Source organism: Microcaecilia unicolor, chromosome 3 (genome assembly GCF_901765095.1).
Source record: "Microcaecilia unicolor chromosome 3, aMicUni1.1, whole genome shotgun sequence".
NCBI classification, from domain to species: domain Eukaryota; kingdom Metazoa; phylum Chordata; class Amphibia; order Gymnophiona; family Siphonopidae; genus Microcaecilia; species Microcaecilia unicolor.
This window is the reverse complement of record NC_044033.1, coordinates 195,013,201-195,034,189: the sequence shown is the minus strand read 5'-3', so window position 1 is coordinate 195,034,189 and position 20,989 is coordinate 195,013,201. Positions and strand designations below refer to the sequence as shown.

Genomic DNA, 20,989 nt, shown 5'->3' with positions numbered 1-20,989 from the left:
TGGTTTTATTTTCTAGGTACCTTTGTGGTAGACAGAAGCAGCTCCAATTACATGAGGACCAATGCCATGATCCTAACGCAGGAAGACATTCAACAGACTGTTAACCCCGATAGTTTTGCCTTTGGAAAGGAGACCATGAACTGTGTACTCAGCTCGCAGCCCGTCAGCAACGTGTCCCCTGCAGAGTCATCAGGACAATGTCCGAGGCTCCACAAACATGTGACAGCTGTCAGGGAAACAGATCTGCTAAACAGCTCTGTCACCCCACCTGGATCCAGCTCCACTCAAGAACGAACAGAGTCTGATGCAGAAACCCTCCAGCTAGCCCTGCAAGAAGATGAAATAAAACTTGATTACCCCCCACAGCCCCCACCTAGATGCAAACAGGTATTGGGCAGCTCCCTAGCTGCAATGCTGGCTCCAGGGAAAGTGCTGGATGGAGTAAAACATACTGAGCATGTTCTGGTGATAGAGGACGAAGTGGACATTCAGGTGGAATCCTCAGATGGACATGGACCAGGTATCACAGCGACGCCCATGCCTGCTGAGGTTACTGGAGATACAAATTCAAAGGCATCTTCCTCTAAAGAAACCCACCTGTCTGCACAAGCTTCACTTAATCATTTGGTGCTACTTGAAGCAGCAAGCCAGCAAGAGAGGGCTCTATCTGTACCCCAAGAGCAGGTAACCGTGACCCAAAAGGAGAAATCATTGCTCTCAGGGCCAATATCAACACTCAAAGGGCAACTAATCGAACATCCAGAGAAGACATTAGCCATTCAAGAGGAAAACATTTCCCTCTGTGAACAAATGGCCAAAGACCAAGAGCAGATAGCCTCAGCCCAGCAGGAAACTCCTGTAGAACATGAGCAGATATTAACTCATCTAAACCAGGTCCCATTACTCCCAGAAGATACACTACCCAAAGACCAAGAACAGATATTAACCCACCTAAACCAGGTCCCATTACTCCCAGAAGATACACTACCCAAAGACCAAGAACAGATATTAACCCACCTAAACCAGCTCCCACCACTCTCAGATACACTACCCAAAGATCAAGAACAGATACTAACCCACCTAAACCAGGTCCCATCACTCCCAGAAGATATACTACCCAAAGACCAAGAACAGATGTTAACCCATCTAAACCAGGTCCCATCACTCCCAGAAGATACACTACCCAAAGACCAAGAGCAGATATTAACCCATCTAAACCAGGTCCCATCAAACCCAGAGAATACACTTCCCAAAGACCAAGAGCAGATATTAACCCATCTAAACCAGGTCCCATCACTCCCAGAAGATACACTACCCAAAGACCAAGAACAGATATTAATCCACCTAAACCAAGTCCCATCACTCCCAGAAGATACGCTACCCAAAGACCAAGAGCAGATGTTAACCCATCTAAACCAGGTCCCATCACTCCCAGAAGATACACTACCCAAAGACCAAGAGCAGATGTTAACCTATCTAAACCAGGTCCCATCACTCCCAGAAGATACACTACCCAAAGACCAAGAGCAGATGTTAACCTATCTAAACCAGGTCCCATCACTCCCAGAAGATACACTACCCAAAGACCAAGAGCAGATATTAACCCATCTAAATCAGGTCCCATCACTCCCAGAAGATACACTACCCAAAGATCAAGAACAGATATTAACCCATCTAAACCAGGTCCCATCAAACCCAGAGAATACACTTCCCAAAGAGCAAGAGCAGATATTAACTCATCTAAACCAGGTCCCATCACTCCCAGAAGATACACTACCCAAAGACCAAAAGCAGATATTAACCCATCTAAACCAGGTCCCATCAAACCCAGAGAATACACTTCCCAAAGAGCAAGAGCAGATATTAACCCATCTAAACCAGGTCCCATCACTCCCAGAAGATACACTACCCAAAGACCAAAAGCAGATATTAACCCATCTAAACCAGGTCCCATCAAACCCAGAGAATACACTGCCCAAAGACCAAGAGCAGATATTAACCCATCTAATCCAGGTCCCATCACTCTCAGATACACTACTCAAAGACCAAGAGCAGATACCCCCAGCCCAGCAGGAATTACCCTTAGAACAGGAGCAGATATTAACCCTTCAGCTCCCATCACTTCCAAAAGAAACAATGCCCATAAAATCCAAAGGTGACCTTGACCCAGCTTTTCCCATCGCTAAAGTGAGCACAAGGGGGCTCGATCCAGAGCAGCAGCCCTTGTTACAGGAAGCAGGCATGCCAGCAGCAAAGCAGCTCAGGGAGACCCAGCTGTCCAGCCTGTTTCCCCTCAAACAGTCTACAAGAAATACAGGAACTGAATCCTACACCACAACCTCTACAAATTCAGCCCCAGCAAGTCAGGACAGGAGCAGAGTCCCAGGTGCAGATGGAAGAGGCCCCAAGCGGAAGACATGTCACTGCTGCTTGGTCATGTGACAGTATTAAAGCCCCTCCTTCAACCTTACTACATCCATCTGCAGGTGTTTAACGTGCAATCTCCCACACTGCTCTCCACGGTCAGGGATCCGATAAGGACCACATCCCCACAGTAATGTGCCAGAAGAGAGAGCCAACTGTACCAGATAAATGATTTCATTAAATGAGGAAGAACCATTTGCTGATTTTCAACTACTAACAGAAGTTGCATAGACAGCCCTCCTCCACTCCCAACAGATGAAAAGTTCCCCCTACTCAGCCAGGAAAGAGTTTTCCTCTCCCCTTCCAACCCCACTGCCAGGAAGTCTGCACCACAATGGGTACTGTCTCACTGCTATCAGGATGCAGTGCCTCAGCCCAGAAGCCAATGCTGGTAGGGGAAGGCAGTAAAATGCTTAAAGCGGCTCTGATGTACAAAAGAACCCAGACATCCACCTGTGGGAGGAAACTGCAGGACGACTGCACCGTGGGGTGGGGGAGAGCCTTAAAGCTGATAATTCACCTAAGGCCTTAACACTTGAAGAAACACAGTCTTAGAATCTGTAAAAGGACATGGAAAGGTGAGGCCAATTCTAGCAGTGCTGAGGAAGGCAAGCAAGGAGGAAGAGACAAATAACCCTTCCACAACTGTAAACACACAAACACATCAATGTATGTTAAACATTTATATAAAAATATGTAAAAATATATGCAACTCTATACTGTTACAGCGTCTGGGAACTGTACATTTCATTGGGAAATGGAAGAGGAGAAGGGCAGAGGGGAAGGACCACTCCACTGAATACTACTTCAAAATAAAGCCCCCCCCCCCCCCCCCCAATCCTGGCACAGCTAACTGCTTTTGTGGTTGATAAGTTTTAAAAGCAGGTCAGATGTGGCCCCTGTCCTTCCCCCCACCCCCCCAGTTTCGGCCCCAAGGAGCTCAGTGCTCTACACCATATTAATCAGCTGAGTCCTTCCATCACACCTCCATCTACTGTTACATAAATAAGCTGTAACAGCAGGACAGTTAATGTTCTATAAGGCACACTCAAACTCTGCCTCCTCTCCAGCCTAAGAAAGAAAAGGTCCAGTGGGGAGATAACCAGCCATGCCCTGGTCCTGCCTGTCCAGTCCTTCAGCTGTACTGCTCCAGGAACTCTGCTGAGGGCATGAAGTGCTTCTCGTATCCTGAAATGATAAGGGACTGCAAAGGCCGAGCCACAGGTGCATCAGACATGTCCCAAGGTCCAGCACTGCTGGGAGTGAGCTCAGCCTGGTACGGGGGGTCCAGAGATCCACTGCACCTCTCGCCTCTTTGACTGTCATGTACATCACCAGTAAGGGAGGCAGCAGGTTCAGAGATCTCTTCCACGGTTGTCAGGAGGGGGTCTGCGGTGTCCACACCCAGGTAGAGGCACTGCAGAAAGGCACCTTGGGATCCATCTGCATCCTGCAAAAAGACATAAGTTCACTGTTTTCATTACAAGAAAAGACTGAAAGAAACTAGTTCAGGTTATAGTCAGGGCCCTCAGGCAAAGGAGACACCAAAGAGCGTAACACTAAGACACTTTATCCGTGTGCTATCTGTGTAAAGCAGGTTAACAGGAAGAATGCGATGTGGTTTTCTAAGGAAGTATGAGAGAACAGCATTCAGAAATTAGAAAAACCACAGGCAGAATTACCAGAATGGGGGTTGATGTGTTTGTCTTATCAGATCATGAAGTATTAGGGCAGTGAAGGAATCGCCCCGCAGAAGGGCTGATTTCTACATCATCCTGCTCAGGAAGATTCCTACCTTATGCTGGGACTGGATGGTTATCTTGCTGTGCATCGGATCTGGGATACTCTGGCAACACCATTCAGGAAGAATCCAACGGCCAACACCCACAATCCTGAAATGGGACAAAGTGGAGCAATGCAGTAAATCTCTAAACCTAGATAACTGGAACAAGCCAGGCTGCTACAGCTCTACCCCCTCCACTCCCAGAAGCCGCTAGGGCTACCCCCTCCACTCCCAGGAGCCACTAGGGCTACCCCCTCCCCTTCTGCTCCCAGGAGCCACTGGGGCTACCCAGTCCCCTTCCACTCCCAGGGGCCACTAGGGATAGCCCCAACCCTTCTGCTCCTGGGGGCACTACAGCCCTTTGCAGCGCTACCTCTCCACTCCCAGGGCCCCTACAGTATTGTGGAAGTGTAAGAGTAGAGACAGAGAGAAAATTAACACTGGGGCAAGAGTGAGCAGGGCATAGCGGATAGTCAGTCAGAAAAACATAAGCGTTGCCATACTGGGACAGACCGAAGGTCCATCAAGCCCAGTATCCTGTTTCCAACAGTGGCCAATCCAGGTCACAAGTACATCCCAGAACAGTAAAATACATTTTATGCTGCTTATCCCAGGAATAAGCAGTGGATTTTCCCAAGTCCATCTTAATAAATACTTTTGGACTTTTCGTCTGGCAAATTATCCAGACCCTTTTTTTAAACACTGCTAACCTAATTGCTTCTACCATATTCTCTGGCAATTAATTCCAAATTTACACTACACCCTTTATTTAGATTTCTCAGTAGTAGCTAAAGGTGAGTTACATTCAGGTATTTTTCCTGTCCCCAGAGGGCTTACAGTTTAAGTTTGTACCTGAGGCAATGGATGGTTAAGTGACTTGTCCAAGATCACGATAAACCACATTGACATTTGAACCCTGGCTTCCCTGGTTCTCAGCTTCCTGCTCAAACCATTAGGTTGATCCTCACTCCTCGTTTAATTACAACAAATTGGACACTGCAGAGGATATTAGGGACGCCTTACCGTTGGTGGAAAAGTAACCCCAGGATGCAGAGAATGGCAAAGATGACAGTTAGAGAGACAAATACCACTGGCAGCAGCACAGCATCTGGACAGGGTGAGAAGGCAGATGCTGGAATGAGAACAACATGGCCACCACCTGGCAAAACATTGATAAGATTTACCTAACACCATGCATATATATAAGCAAGACCCCATGCAGACTCAGACACCCCCTTCAGGGGCCAAAAACGTCAACATCCCCTTCATACAGATTACAGGGGGCTGACCACCACTTGTGCTGAAGAGACGATGTAAGAGAGGGCAGAAGACAGGGGTGAAATGCTTATTCTTCTCATTTTTACCCCTGAAAGCACGCCATTCTAGAATCACCAGTGTTTCCCTTAAGACAGGGGGTGAAATGATGGTGCTTCTCTTTTTTATCCCTGAAAGCCAGTCATTCATTGTGACGAACTAGTAAACTTTCCAGCATATGAATGATAAGAGTATTTCATTAAGTGTATTTCTATAGTTTCGCCAGCAGGTGGGCATGTTTATGTTTAAAGCTGTTACAGAGAAATGACTGTTCTTTCTATAGCCTAACACACATAGGACGTAAGATGCAGTATACTTTTGAAAACTTGCTGTTCTGGGCTCTGATTGGCCCAGAAGCTCAGATTCATCTAGGATGTACTGGCTTTTTCTCAAGTCTTAGCCAGGGAGAATAGAAAGAAAGATCTCTTTGCTGAGGCCCTGTGAACAGTTATATTTGATAACCTATGAGCAGCTATATGTCCTGAACTCCCCAGGTACTATTTAGATAGTAAACAAATGTTTAGGTAGTGTTACAATTGATCCATATTTCAGTTCCTTCTTGTTTGCTGATTGCACCTTTTCTGTTCATTGTTCTAATTTTTATGACAATAAACATTTTTAGTTTATTGCCTCTGCTTGTCTGGACTGACTAAGAATCTAGGTGGTTTGTGTGTTTGGTCTGTGGGTGCTTTCTAGGAACTATAAGACCACTGAGAGTGTAGTCCCTATAACCTATAAATCACTGGGGATACCTGAGAGTGGGAGACTCACCCAGAGGCTGTTGGGAACCAGTCGGTGGGGGGCCAGTGCTAACGTAGAGCGTGTGCCAAATGCAGGTGGACCTGAGCAGTGCTGAGGGCAGACTCTCTCAAGTGGCTGAAAGATAACCCCAGGTGGGTGATAGGTGTTTCGTGACACCAGTGTTTCCCTGAAAACAGGGGGTGAAATGCTGGTCCTTCTCATCTTACCCCTAAAGGTAATCAATAGAAATCAAACAAAATTAAAACATGGAAAAGAAAATAAGATGATACCTTTTTTTATTGGACATAACTTAATACATTTCTTGATTAGCTTTCGAAGGTTGCCCTTCTTCATCAGATCAGAAATAAGCAAATGTGTTAGCTGACAGTGTATATATCAGTCCCTCATAGATGGTCTAGCAGGGTGGGTAGGAGATGTGTATGGCCAGATGCTTAAGACAAGATTCAATTCACATAGACATCACATGAACAATACTGCCAGTAGGGCCCCAACCCCGGTGGGACAGCAGTTTACAGAACCAGGACACCGTACCAGTGACTTCACAGTGAGAATACTGTGAAAACAATTCAGGAACATAAAACCTTTGAGATCAGAATGATTGAATATTTTGACACCCAACGGTCAGGACTTAACAAGGATCTGAGTTTTCTAGCCCACTATAAACCATAAGTTGTATTTCACTGCTTATCACCCTCCCCTCCCCACAAACATCCTGCTAGACTATGGAATGCTTTGAAGTCCCCATACACATCTCCTACCCACCCTGCTAGACCATCTATGAGGGACTGATATATACGCTGTCAGCTAACACATTTGCTTATTTCTGATCTGATGAAGAAGGGCAACCTTCGAAAGCTAATCAAGAAATGTATTAAGTTATGTCCAATAAAAAAGGTATCATCTTATTTTCTTTTCCATTTTTTAATTTTGTTTGATTTCTATTGATTACCTTTAAGAGTGGACTAACACGGCTAACACACATCTTACCCCTGAAAGCCCATCATTCTAGAATCAACAATGTTTCTCACCCTGACTGGTGAACTCAATGTATCTCTTCCTTCCTTCTCCAGCTGATGTGGATGCAGACATCCAGAGCTGGTAGCTGGTGGATGGATGGACGTGTAGGAGGCTAGAGTTTCTCCCCACAGAAACTGTGGAAAACCAGAAATAATCTAACATATAATGGCAGAAAAAGATCAAACATTCACTTATTCAGTCTGCCGATTTCCATCCAAACTGCTGCAGAATACCTCTCCTTACCCAATTCAGAAATGAGGAAGATGACAAAATGTTATTTTGGGCAGATCAATACACAGTTAGTTGGCATCCCAAGTACTGCCCTCCCATATCCAATCACAGGGTCCTGCAGCTACTGACTGCAGATCAGCTGTTACTTGACTATTCAACCTTCCGTGTCCTTATGGCCTTTATGGATGATGCCCTACTACTACTAACTAGACACAAGAAGCAAAGAGCCTGCCATACCAAGCCAGCTGCATTTCCATCAGAGCATTTAGTTCTTCCTGTACTCACAGCCTGGCAGACTGACTCAGCTGCAATGGGTGCCTTTGCTTCTGATAAGACTGGCCATATTTCACATCTCCTGCTTTGCTCTTCGTCGTCAGCCTCAACACTTGTTGAATTGTTCCAGCAAAACACTTTGAGATGCATGCTCCACTCTCTCTTCCTTCACTTTTACTAACTAAAAATCCTCTGTGCTCATTCTATGCTTTCCTGAAGTCCGTTAGATGTAGTTTCTGGAGAGGAGCTCCACACATCCACCATGCTGTCTGTGAAAAGCTAGTACCCGGCTAGTGTACAGCTCCAGCACATTAAGAAGGCTTCAAGGGTGAGCAATTAGAGGGTGTCATTAGCGTAAGCCGGCAGGGAGGGGAAGAAGATAGTAAGAGATAAGATATTCACCGTTCTCTGATCTTAGAACCTGAGATCCGCTGCTCCTTGTGTAGATGGTGTAGTGGGTGATAACACCCCTCTGCTGCAGTAATGGAATATCATCCCAGAGCACCAGCACTTTGGTTGGAGACACACTTCGAACCATGATGTCTGGTCCCACAGATGGCACTGAGAATCAATCAGAAAACACACTACAAATTTTATTTACTTATTTTTTAAAATTCTCTAACATTTTCTCTACAAATCTAGGTGGCTTCCAAAAAACATACGCAATGGAGTTAAAAACAAAACAAAACAAAACAAGATTACAAAACACAGACTCATAAAAAATATCTAATACTTTAAAATAAAACAGAAAAATAACAACAAATCAATGCTGGCTTCAATAAAAGTCTTTGCTGACAAACGCGGCCATAAAAATGGAGTCCCTGGAATCCGATACGTCTAAATGAAGGAACCTCAAGCAGACCTTTTACACTTAGTCCTCAGGGTTCGTGTGGCAGGGTGAAAGCAATACACATAGGAGTCTCATATTGAGGAGAACTTCTGGGAAGCCACCCAAAATGTATGTGAAAAAAAAAACAGAACACTAACTAGAGAACAACCCACCCATGCCTTGCTCCTCTCCAAAACCAACCCACCCCCTCAACAGCGCTCACCCCCCATCCAGAGAAGCCAAACCATCTCTTCAACAGCATGCTTCCCTACCAGTGCCAACTCATCCGCTCAACAGCGCCCTCCCCCCTCCAAAGCCAACTCACTCGCTCAACGGCGACCTCCTCCCCTCCAAAGCCAACTCACTTGCTCAACAGCACTCTCCAAAGTCAACCCACCCGCTCCAGTGCCCTTCCCTTCCAAAGCCAACCCACCCACTCAACAGCACCCTCTCTCCATCCAAATCCAACCCACCTCAACACATTCCCCTTCCAGAGCCAACTCAACCGCTTAACAGTGCCCTCCCCCCTCCAAAGCCAACCCACTTGCTCCACAGTGCCCTCCCCCCTCCAAAGCCAACCCACCCGCTCAACAGTGCCCTCCCCACCTCCAAAGCCAACCCAACTACTCAACAGCACTCTCCAAACCAACCCTCTGGCTCAACAGTGCACCCCCTCTCCAAACTTGCTACCCAGCACCCACCCAACTCTTCCCCTGTTCAGAGCACAGACAGGTAAATCCCCCCTCCACCCGCCAACTTTCTATACTGGAACACTGCTATAAAAATAAGCTCTTCACCTCCTTCTTCAACATAACCCAAGACAGAGACTGGTCCTGTGTATCCATGAGGATAGAGCCCATATACAGAAACAAGATAGGGAACCTGAGGCTGGAAACCATCTGCAAAAAGAAAGAAACATGAAAGACCCTGGACCTTAATTAACACTCAATTAAGTGTTAATTAAGGTGTGGGGAAGTAGAATACTTGCATAGGTTGCTAAGTCAGCTTCAAAGAGCCTGTTTAAAAAAGGCCCCTTAGATTCAAAACTATATAAAGAGGAAAGGTCCCACTGAACTTTCTTTCTGAGAAGTTCCGAGAGAAGAGGACATTTCTCTGGTAAGTGAACACTATTTTGCTTGTGCTTTGGGAACTTAAAGATTGGGATTTAAAGTTCTATCTAGCAGGCACTGCAGGATCTAGCTTAGTCCTTAGTGGAGCGCATGATCTGGTGCGGGAAGTAATGGTGCTGGGGCCGCTTGATAGCAGTGATCATAATATGACTGGATTTGATATTAGCTTTGAAGTAAGTATACATAGGAAATCAAATACGTTAGCGTTTAACTTTAAAAAAGGAGACTATGATAAAATGAGAACGGTGAAAAAAAAAAACTTAGAGAGGCGGCTGTGAGGGTCAAAAATTTACATCTGGCGTGGATGCTGTTCAAAAAACCATCCTGGAAGCCCGGGCCAAATATATTCCGCATATTAAAAAAGGAGGATGGAGGACCAAACGACAGCTGGCGTGGTTAAAAAGTGAGGTGAAGGAAGCTATTAGAGCTAAAAGAAAATCCTTCAGAAAATTAAAGAAGGAACCGACTGAAAATAATAAGAAATAGCATAAGGAATGTCATGTCATGTCAAGTCAAATGCAAAGCGCTGATAAAGAAGGCTAAGAGGGACTTCGAAAAAAAAGATTGCGTTGGAGGCAAAAACACATAGTAAAATTTTTTTTAAGCTATATTAAACGCAGGAAGCCGGCAAAAGAATCGGTTGGACCGCTAGATGACCGAGGAGTAAAAGGGGCGATCAGGGAAGACAAAGCCGTAGTGGAGAGATTAAATGAATTCTTTGCTTTGGTCTTCACCGAGGAAGATTTGGGTGGGATACCGGTGCCGGAAATGGTATTCGAAGCTGACAAGTCGGAGAAACTTAATGAATTCTCTATAAACCTAGAGGATGCAATGGGGCAGTTCTACAAACTGAAGAGTAGCAAATCTCCTGGACCGGATGGTATTCATCCCAGAGTACTGATAGAACTGAAAAATGAGCTTGCAGAGCTTTTGTTAGTAATATGTAATTTATCCTTAAAATTGAGCGTGGTACCGGAAGATTGGTGGGTGGCCAATGTAACGCCGATTTTTTAAAAGGTTCCAGAGGAGATCCGGGAAATTATAGACCGGTGAGTCTGACGGTGCCGGGCAAAATGGTACAGACTATTATTAAGAACAAAATTACAGAGCATATTCAAAAGCATGGATTAATGAGACAAAGTCAACATGGATTTAGTGAAGGGAAATCTTGCCTCACCAATCTACTACATTTCTTTGAAGGGGTGAACAAACGTGGATAAAGGGGAGCCGGTTGATATTGTGTATCTGGATTTTCAGAAGGCGTTTGACAAAGTACCTCATGAAAGACTCCAGAGGAAATTGGAGAGTCATGGGATAGGAGGTAGTGTTCTATTGTGGATTAAAAACAGAGAGTAGGGTTAAATGGTCATTATTCTCAATGGAGAAGGGTAGTTAGTGGGGTTCCCCAGAGGTCTGTGCTGGGACCGCTGCTTTTTAACATATTTATAAATGACCTAGAGATGGGAGTAACTAGTGAAGTAATTAAATTTGCTGATGACACAAAGTTATTGCCTCACCAATCTACTACATTTCTTTGCAGCGGTGAACAAACATGTGGATAAAGGTCAGTCGGTTGATATTGTGTATCTGGATTTCCAGAAGGCATTTGACAAAGTACCTCATGAAAGACTCCAGAGGAAATTGGAGAGTCATGGGATAGGAGGTAGTGTTCTATTGTGGATTACAAACTGGTTAAAAGATAGAAAACAGAGAGTAGGGTTAAATGGTCAGTATTCTCAATGGAGAAGGGTAGTTAGTGGGGTTCCCCAGGGGTCTGTGCTGGGAACGTTGCTTTATAAAGTATTTATAAATGGCCTAGAGTTGGGAGTAACTAGTGAGGTAATTAAATTTGCTGATGACACAAAGTTATTCAAAGTCATTAAATCACGGGAGGATTGTGAAAAATTACAAGAGGACCTTACGAGACTGGGCATCTAAATGGCAGATGACGTTTAATGTGAACAAGTGCAAAGTGATGCATGTGGGAAAGAGGAACCCGAATTATAGCTACGTCATGCAAGAGGAGTCACGGACCAAGAAAGGGATCTAGGTGTCGTCGTTGATGATACGTTGAAACCTTCTGCTCAGTGTGCTGCTGCGGCTAAGAAAGCAAATAGATTGTTAGGTATTATTAGGAAAGAAACACAAAAATGAGGATGTTATAATGCTCCATGGTGAGCACCTCGAATATTGTGTTCAATTCTGGTCGCAGCATCTCAGAAAAGATATTGTGGAATTAGAAAATGTGCAGAGAAGGGCGATGAAAATGATAAAGGGGATGGGACGACTTCCCAATGAGGAAAGGCTAAAGCGGCTAGGGCTCTTCAGCTTGGAGAAAAGGCGGCTGAGGGGAGATATAATACAGGTCTATAAAATAATGAGTGGAGTTGAACGGGTAGATGTGAAGCGTTTGTTTACGCTTTCCAAAAATACTAGGACTAGGGGGCATGCGATGAAGCTACAATGTAGTAAATTTAAAACGAATCGGAGAAAATCTTTTTTCATTCAATGTGTAATTAAACTCTGGAATTCGTTGCCGGAGAATGTGGTAAAGGCGGTTAACTTAGCAGAGTTTAAAAAGGTTTGGGCGGCTTCCTAAAGGAAAAGTCTACAGACCATTATTAACGGGACTTGGGGAAAATCCACTATTTCTGGGATAAGCAGTATAAAATGTTTTGTACTTTTTTGGGATCTTGCCAGGTATTTGTGACCTGGATTGGCCACTGTTGGAAACAGGATGCTGGGCTTGATGGACCTATTGTCTTTCCCAGTATGGCAATACTTATGTACTTATGATCATTTAATACCATTAACTCTCCTGAAGACCTTCGTGGTGGAATGACCAGGTTACGGATGGGCCCTTCTGGAAGCTAAGTCAATAATATGATACCATGGGAAAGACAAAAGGACATTCGCTCTCAAGAATGTAATGTGTTAAAGCATTTGCTTTTTTAAGTTGGGGGGGGGGGGGAGGTGTCAGGGGATCAGAGAATTCTCACCAGTCAGTGTGACATTGTGATTGGTTGGTTCCACGCGTTTCCAGCGTATTGTGGCTGCGCTCCTGTTGACTGCCTCGTTCCACTGCACCACATACTCCTGCGGCAACCTCCTGTAGGGCTTCCAGGACACCTGGAGACCAACGTGATTCCCCTTAGCTTTAACCCCTTCAGGTGGTGGGAAATCTATCATATGCCAGAAAAAGACCAGTGAGATACAGCGCTCCTCTGTTTATACCTGAATTTAACTATATATTTTTGTACAATTATACTCAATAAAATATATATATATATATTTTTTATTCTGTTTTACTGTTCTGGGATCTTGCCAGGTACTTGTGACCTGGATTGGGCACTACTGGAAAACAGGATACCGAGCTTGATGGACTTTGGTCTGTTCCAGTATGGCAACACTTATGTTCTTTCACCATTTATCCCACTCATTACCCCCGACTAAAGATTCCTATTGGACAGATTGATCACTAAGCTGGAGCCCTCTTCATTTTACATAGGATGTTCTCTTTTTAACATTACTTCTGGGCTCTGAGCTGCTCCAGTTCGGTTCTGGCACAGAGAACATTAGCAGCAGTCAGGGTGCCAGGGAGCCTCAGCCCAGTAAGTATGCTTGCAGGAGAAAGCATGCAGGCAGGCAGGTCCTGCAGGGAAATGCACACACAAATGAGTGAGAGAAAGACATTACCGGAATGCTCTAGGTTGAGGCTGGCCGTTTGGGTCCTGCCCACGCTATTGGCTGCTGATATAGAGATATACTGCACACTGTGGGGGATGATGATGTTACAGCATAACACCGTGATGCTCCTTAAACTGCCCCCATGTGCTCCTCCTTCCCGATAGGACACTGTGTAGGTTACATTATGACTCTTGGCTGCTTTAGGTTCTAGTTCCTGCAGAAACAGGAAGACAAGATAAAATTGTTGTTCAGAACGGAGCTTTGATTGGGTGGCGTCATTCGATGGAGCCTGGAGTGGTGAAAAGACAAAACGGCCTCTGAGGTTTCTGGAGTTTCCCAAGCTTTCCAGGTATATCGTCCATGGTGTGCAGGGCATCCTCGTGCAGAGCCGGGTTCTCCCTCTTTCTCTAAAGGAAATGGATTAATCTCAGCCGTGAGGGAAGAGGGTGGGTATAAGAGATATTAGACATCCTCCAGTTTCTGCCCAGATATTTACTGCATCGGCTCTGATGGATGTCACTCCATCAGTGGACTTGATATCCTGCTGCCCACAGCTCTCTAACTTATCCTTGGTGCTGCTCCTGGTTGAAAAGGGTGAGATCGGCTGTCTACTGTCCCTCACCGAGCTTAAGCAGATCACTATCACTGCATACCAGAACCTGACCAACCACACTCAACTGGAGTTGACAAAAAAACACCGCAATTTCTTATTACCTTCCAAAGAACTGTTAGGCTGGAACATCCTTTATCCAGATACCACCAGAGGTCCACCAGGCCAACAGGGGCTGCAAGACAGAAGAGAGGCAGCAGAAGTAGCAGGGGCAGCAGCAGCAGACACCCTCCCATCCCCTTCACCTTCATTCACAAAAAGCTCTCACCAGCTGTAGGGCTCCGGAACACAATGGGATGGCTCCAGTCACTCTTTGGCACTTTTCTGTCTCGCAGGACATGGCGTATCTGCACCTCGTACTCCGTGAATGCCTCTAGGTGTGAAAACTCATAGGAGTCTGGTTCAATGTCTTCCTCATTCACCTACAAGACAAGCCAAGGTTAGACTGGAGTGAGCAGGGCAGGGAGAGAGGCCTCAGCTCAGTGTGTGTAAGTCTCTTACCCAGGTCCAGTTCTGGGTCCCACATTCCCTGTAGCGGAGCTGAAAGCGTGAATGCAGATGGTCCTCGGATTCATGATTGGTCTTCCAGGTCACTATCACTTCTGAGGAAGCCTCTGAGATCTCCACACCCAGCACTGGTGGGTCTGGTTTTTCTGAAAGAGAGAGATACTATCAGATCTAGGGAACCAGAAAAATGGATGAGATGGTGTGCAAATTACCTTCCCTCTTATACCTATCTCCTCCATGGAAAACATCCCATGTCCCAACGTTGTGTCGTTGCTGTCATTGTCAGGGCCTTCCACCCACACCTCATACTGATCAGAGCACGTCAGGTTTCTCCTCGGGACCAGTACCCACTGCCGCCCACGTAGAAAAGGGACTACACCCACCTGTCCAGCAGAGGTGCTGTAAAACAGAGGCATGCCAGGTTAGAGAAAGTCCTGATGAAGCGGGAGGGACTATCTGGCCGGTCCGTACTCACTATTTCAGGCTACGAAAGTGAAAGGTGTAAGTGCCATCCATCACAAGCTCCCTCCCTGAATTCCAAGTACAATTCATGTCTCCACATCGGCCCTTGAGAAAACACTGCAATCCTGAGGCAGCAATGAGAGCACCTGAAGCAGACAGAGCACATGTTATAAACAAATCTATCAAATGCACAAGTCTGAGAGTGTCATCACCTCCTAATTCCCAAACAACAAGGCTGTCAGCAGCACTTCCCACAGTAGGGGGAGACTTCCCTTCTCTCTCCTTCCCTCTCAGCAGACTTAAAGATCTCCATACGTATACTTTGGAAGAAAGGCAGGACAGGGGAGATATGATGGAGACATTTAAATACCTATGTGGCAAAAATGCACAGGAGGAGAGTCTCTTTCCACTGAAAGGAAGCTCTGGAACAAGAGGGCATAGGATGAAGGTGAAAGCAGATAGACTGAGGAAATACTTCTTCATGGAAAGGGTGGTGAATTTGTGGAATGGCCTCCGGTGGAAGTGGTGGAGATGAAAACAGTATCTAAATTCAAGACAGCTTGGGACACATCCATAGGATCTCTAAGGGAGTGATAGGGAGAGCAGATGGCCATACGGTCTTTATCTTCCTAATGAGGGGATGCACAAGGCGTTTTAAGAGAAAAAGAAATGAACGTTAATTACAGGGTAGGAGAAAAAACAACCTACACAAACTATAGGCCCAATAATGTGAGCACTCAAACAGTTCCTTTTCTGTAGAATTTACGCTCTGTGTTCCCCCCCCACTAACTGCCATTTCAGCCAGCAGTTACCGTTATGTAAGATGATTGTGGAGGGCAGCAGCAGGAGGAGGTGGTAGGTTAAGTGGCCCCTATACCTCATGGCTTCGGTCCAACAGCACAAAGAGACAGGGTCAAGTGGGGACTGGAGTTCTGGTATCCTTTACATTAAACTGGAATATTGGGGGCAGGGGTACAATCCAGCAGTTCTCACAGGGAAAAGGATGACTGGACCTTCCCAAGAGATCATCTCCTGCTATTCTGCAAAGGAACACAGAAAAATGACAGTCCTTCTTCTTGCAAGTAAAAACACAGCTTTGAAAATAAAAAATGAATACATTAAAAGTTATACACATCACTGCCACATCTGCAAGAACCCTACGCCAGGCATTCCCTCACAGAAAGGTCATCAGAACCACTGTACAAGGCAAATGCTTCTACCCACCTACCGGGAGATCTACAGTTCTCATAATACCCTTATCATCAGGCAAATACCTATTTCCACCGATAAACGACATTTGAAATGTCACCTAACAATATATACTGACACCCCTCTCTATCAACTCTAAGCCCACTATCTGTCTTCCTCAAAGATTGGAAACTAGGAAGTACATCAGCTGTATATAGAAGGCAAGGAAGGTAGTGGAAGAAAAACAAAAACTGAACTGAAGCCAGAGGGATGCGAAAGGCACCTGTAGGCATGTAGGAGTGAGGGGTAAAGCCTGGGATAAGCACAGAGGATCCTTAGCTGGGAGGGGTGAGGGGCAATGTCAGGGATAGGCACAGCAGATCCATAGCTGGGGGGGGGGGGGGGGGAGAGGGGCAAAGTCTGGGATAGGCACAGCAGATCAACAGCTGGGGAGGGGGGGGGAGAGAGGCAAAGTCTGGGATAGGCACAGCAGATCCATAGCTGGGGGGGGGGAGAGGGGCAAAGTCTGGGATAAACACAGAGGATCCTTAGCTGGGGGGTCTCAGGCTCTGGTATTGCCTGCTGTTCTGATTTTACCTGGCTGTGACTCTGCTCCAGATTTTCCATCGCTTATGTTACAGAAGCAGGTGGTTGTTTCCGGGGTCTATGCGGGGGATTTGCCGTTGGGGGGGGGGGGGGATTTAGAAACTGGGACTGCGGCGAAGATGTAAGAAGTCGGACCCGCTCCCCGTTTCACAACGATCCGTGTTCAGCTCACCCCACCCGCAGCGATTCCCTTCCTGGCCCTGCCCCCACGCTTCTTCCGGTCCCCCAAACCCACCGTGAGATCACTTCCGCCCACTGCAGGGGCGGGGCCAGACGCCAGAGCGAGCTTCCAGCAAACCGATACTACTTCTTCCTGTCAAGTCCCAGATCTACAAAGCGGATGTGCAGCGAGACACTTATTATTCTGCAAAACTAAATGCAGCAAAATAGATAAATATGAATAAAAATATTTGAGACAAAATAATGCAAAATACACTCACTAATGCATCCCCCACCCCAGCAAAATACACCCACTAATGCACCCCCACCCCCAGCAACATTCACTAATGCATCCCCCACCCCCCAGAAAAATACACTAATGCACGCTCCCACCCCAGCAAAATAAAGGCACTAATGCACCCCACCCCCAGAAAAGTACACTCACTAATGCACCCCCACCCCAGCAAAATAAAAGCACTAATGCACCCCACCCCAATACAGACACTAATCCACCCCAACAAAATACACTCACTGATGCACCCCCCACCCCAGCAAAATAAAGACACTAGTGCACACCCCACACCTCCAGCAAAATACACTCACTACTGCTCCTCCCACCCTAACAAGAAATGCACACACTAATCCCACCCAGCAAAAATACTCTCACTAATATATTTCTCACTCTATCAAGAAATACACATACTAACCCCTTTCCCCAGGAAAATACATAAAGTAAATCCTTCCCCAGAAAAATAGTAATGTACTTCCCACCTTAAAAAAAAAATACACGTTCTAATCCTTCTCCCCCCCCCCCCCCCCCCCCCCCACTAAAATACAGTCACTAATGTACCTCCCCCTCAGAAAAATACACTCACATCCCTACAAGAAATATCATCCCCCATCCAACATACAGTGGTGGAAATAAGTATTTGATCCCTTGCTGATTTTGTAAGGTTGCCCACTGACAAAGACATGAGCAGCCCATAATTGAAGGGTAGGTTATTGGTAACAGTGAGAGATAGCACATCACAAATTAAATCCGGAAAATCACATTGTGGAAAGTATATGAATTTATTTGCATTCTGCAGAGGGAAATAAGTATTTCCTCAGCGACCCTCCAGACCGGTCAAGACGCGTGGGTTATGTCCTCCTACCAGCAGAGGGAGACTGAGAAAACACTAAGCTTTTGAAGCCTGTATATATAACCTGTGCAGAACCTCCACTAGCCAGTATTTTCTCAGTCTCAGCAGAGGTAGCAGTTGACAGCCTGTGCAGTCTCCAATAATCTGGTGAGGTAGTTTGTCATTGGGTCGTAGGATTTTTTCCTTCCAAACTTTATTCTGTTGCAGTACCCTGTACGTGTGTGTAAAAAAAAAAAAAAAAAAAGTGCTTTGGGGCCCTGGGTCTGGTGGGGCCCAGTTTTTCCCCCTGGGGTGTTACACCTATGTTTGGGTCCCTCCCCCTGTGCTGCTCTCTATTTCTGTTTGCTTGGCAGCTTTGTGCCTCGGCTGCTTTCTCAGTATTGTAGCCTTGAGTGCCTTACAATTTCCAGATGCCAGAATTAGAGTACTGTGCCTTTAAGGTCAGTTATTCTATTTCGTTTTGCTTGGCAGCTTTGTGCCTCGGCTGCTTTCTCAGTATTGTAGCCTTGAGTGCCTTACAATTTCCAGCTGCCAGAATTAGAGTACTGTGCCTTTAAGGTCAGTTATTCTATTTCGTTTTGCTTGGCAGCTTTGTGCCTCGGCTGCTTTCTCAGTATTGTAGCCTTGAGTGCCTTACAATTTCCAGCTGCCAGAGTTGGAGTACTGTGCCTTTAAGGGCATTTATTTCTTTATTTTCAGCGGACCGAACGGGGGTTTCGATTCCTTGCTGGAACGAGAGAGCAGCGCTTTCTTCAGTGCTTTTGCAGTGTGAGGGAGTTTTTGGTTTGGCGCGTTCGCGGAACAGCTTTTCCCTTCCCTTGTGGTTTATGGCGGCCCAGCTCCTCCGATGTCGCGCGTGCTCGTGGCGAGGGGTAGAGGCGCCGGGTGCTCAGTGTAGCTTTGCGGTGCACCTATAAAGATGGCTGCGGCACCCCCCGACTTGACCGCGGAGGGATCGATGGTGTCGGGAGTCTCCGGGTCAGCGGGAGCGTAGGCAGGGCCGCTGTCAGCGGGAACAGTTACGGCGGGAACAGCCGCCATCTTGAGTCTGACGCGGCCCGTGGAGCCAGCTGTTTTTGGGCCTGCGGCCTCCGTTTTTGGCACAAAAGGGCCTAATGACGGTCCAGGAATGGTGGGCTTTCCTCCAGATTTTGTCTGGACGCGGTATCAGGCCTGGAGATCGGGACCCCCCCCCCCCCCCTAATTGGAAGAGGGGGCTATTTCCGTCTTGGCTGAGAGACCACGGTTAGAGTGGTCAGAGGACAGGCAATGTTTTTCTCCTGTAGCTGCAGAAGCTGTGCTTAGTGATCTGGGGGAGTCAGATGGAATTGACGGCTCTCAGGAGCAGGATTGGTGGATTCCTGGAGAGGATCCTTCAATAGTGCGGATTTTCCATAGAGATGAGCTGTCAGAACTCATAGATCAGGTGTCGTCCACCCTTCAGTTTGGTCCTGAGGTGGCTTTGGGGGAAACTGTCCAGGATCCGTTGGTGAAGGGCATTCAGCGTCAGGCGTGATCCTTCCCTATGAACAAGGATCTCCGGGAGATGATTTGTCAGGAATGGGATTTGTCGTGTAAGGTGGCAAAGGCAATGGCGAGGCTTTATCCCCTCCCTCAGGACGATAGGGATTCCTTTAAGGCTCCCACGGTAGATGCAGTAGTGACGGCAGTAATTATAGCTACGGCTATCCCGGTTGATGGAGGAACGGCCCTCCGTGATCCTCAGGATAGGAAGTTGGGATCTTTTCTCAACCGTAGTTTTGTTTTGTCGGCTCTAGCCCTGCAGGCCTCGGTTTGTGGGGGTCTGGTAGCTCGGGCATGTTTTCGTTGGGCCGAGAAGCTCCTGGATGATTCGGTAGATGTTGGTTCTTCTGGGGGTCAGGAGTTAGCCGACTTGGACATGGGTTCATCCTTTTTGTCTGAGGCTTTTATGATTTGTTGCCTACTTCAGACAAAAAATATGGCTATGGTTGTGGGTCTCTGCCACTTAAGGGAGCTATGCTCTTTGGAGAAGATTTGGACAAGTTAGTGTGAGGTCTTAGTGATACCAAGGTTCTATGGCTTCCAGATTTTCGGTTCAAGGCAGGGGCCAGAACTAGTTCCTCTTGGGGACGGTTTAGGGAGGCTCAGCGGTATAGGCCGGGCAGATCGAGTGGGACCTACCCCTAGCTGTCTGTTTGTCTGTCCAATTTAGATTGTGAGCTCTGTTGAGCAGGGACTGTCTTTTCATGTTAATTTGGACAGCGCTGTATAAGTCTAGTAGTGCTATAGAAATGTTTAATAGTAGTAGGACCTCTAGGGGTCGGTTTTTCCAGCGCGCACAGTTCTTTCGTGAGAATCGTCGCGGAGGGCGTGGCTTTTCCGTAGGAGGTTAGTATTCACGCCGCAATTCCCAATGAAGGTGTGCGGGCTCAGGCTCTGGTGCATGTTGGGGCTCGGCTGAGTCTGTTTTACCAGAGCTGGGCCCAAATCAGGTCAGATCAGTGGGTTCTCAAGGTGTTTCGAGGCGGATATGCGCTGTTCTCCCGAAGTGTTTCTGGAATCCCTCTGTCGGTCTTGGAGCAAGAGGGCAGCAGTGAGGGACACTCTGCGGTGGCTGCTCGCATTGGGAGCCGTGGTTCCTGTTCCTTCAGATCAGCAACGCTCAGGGTGCTATTTGATCTATTTTGTGGTCCACAAGAAAGAGGACACTTTTCGTCCCATTTTAGATCTCAAAAGGGTCAATGCGGCACTCAAGGTGCCCTCTTTCCGGATGGAGACGTTGCGGTCGGTCACTGGTGCGGTCCGGAAAGGAGAGTTTCTCACTTCCCTGGATTTGACGGAAGCTTATCTTCACTTTCCTTCGTGCAGCCTTTTGGTTCCAAG

General features: G+C 46.6%; 2 protein-coding genes across 8 annotated transcripts in view; one reads left to right on the top strand and one right to left on the bottom strand.

The window, feature by feature from the left end:
- Positions 1–3,000, top strand: part of PALM3 (paralemmin 3) — a 29,826-nt gene extending 26,826 nt beyond the window's left edge. For 3 of the 5 annotated variants that reach the window (XM_030196909.1, XM_030196906.1, XM_030196908.1), the window contains exon 8: positions 17–3,000. In XM_030196909.1, coding sequence (XP_030052769.1) covers positions 17–2,442 — 2,426 coding nt within the window. In that variant the 3' untranslated portion in view covers positions 2,443–3,000. The remainder of the gene's footprint in view (positions 1–16) is intronic. The other 2 variants (XM_030196910.1, XM_030196907.1) reach the window with 2 other exon arrangements.
- A 92-nt stretch (positions 3,001–3,092) lies between these two features.
- On the bottom strand, positions 3,093–17,042 carry IL27RA (interleukin 27 receptor subunit alpha). Of its 3 annotated transcripts, none has more exons than XM_030196914.1 (15): positions 16,815–17,042; positions 15,842–16,069; positions 15,043–15,175; positions 14,794–14,966; positions 14,562–14,713; positions 14,329–14,482; positions 14,165–14,235; positions 13,460–13,664; positions 12,763–12,945; positions 9,431–9,532; positions 8,207–8,365; positions 7,312–7,434; positions 5,231–5,366; positions 4,220–4,316; positions 3,093–3,874 (listed from the first exon to the last, which is right to left on the bottom strand). In XM_030196914.1, the coding sequence occupies exons 2-15, from the start codon at positions 15,909–15,911 to the stop codon at positions 3,560–3,562; spliced, it is 2,073 nt and encodes a 690-aa protein (XP_030052774.1). In that variant the 5' UTR covers positions 15,912–16,069; positions 16,815–17,042; the 3' UTR covers positions 3,093–3,559. The 3 variants fall into 3 exon arrangements, with proteins under 3 accessions (XP_030052774.1, XP_030052775.1, XP_030052777.1); XM_030196915.1 differs by having other exon boundaries at positions 5,231–5,315; XM_030196917.1 differs by lacking the exon at positions 9,431–9,532.
- Positions 17,043–20,989: the final 3,947 nt, after the last annotated feature.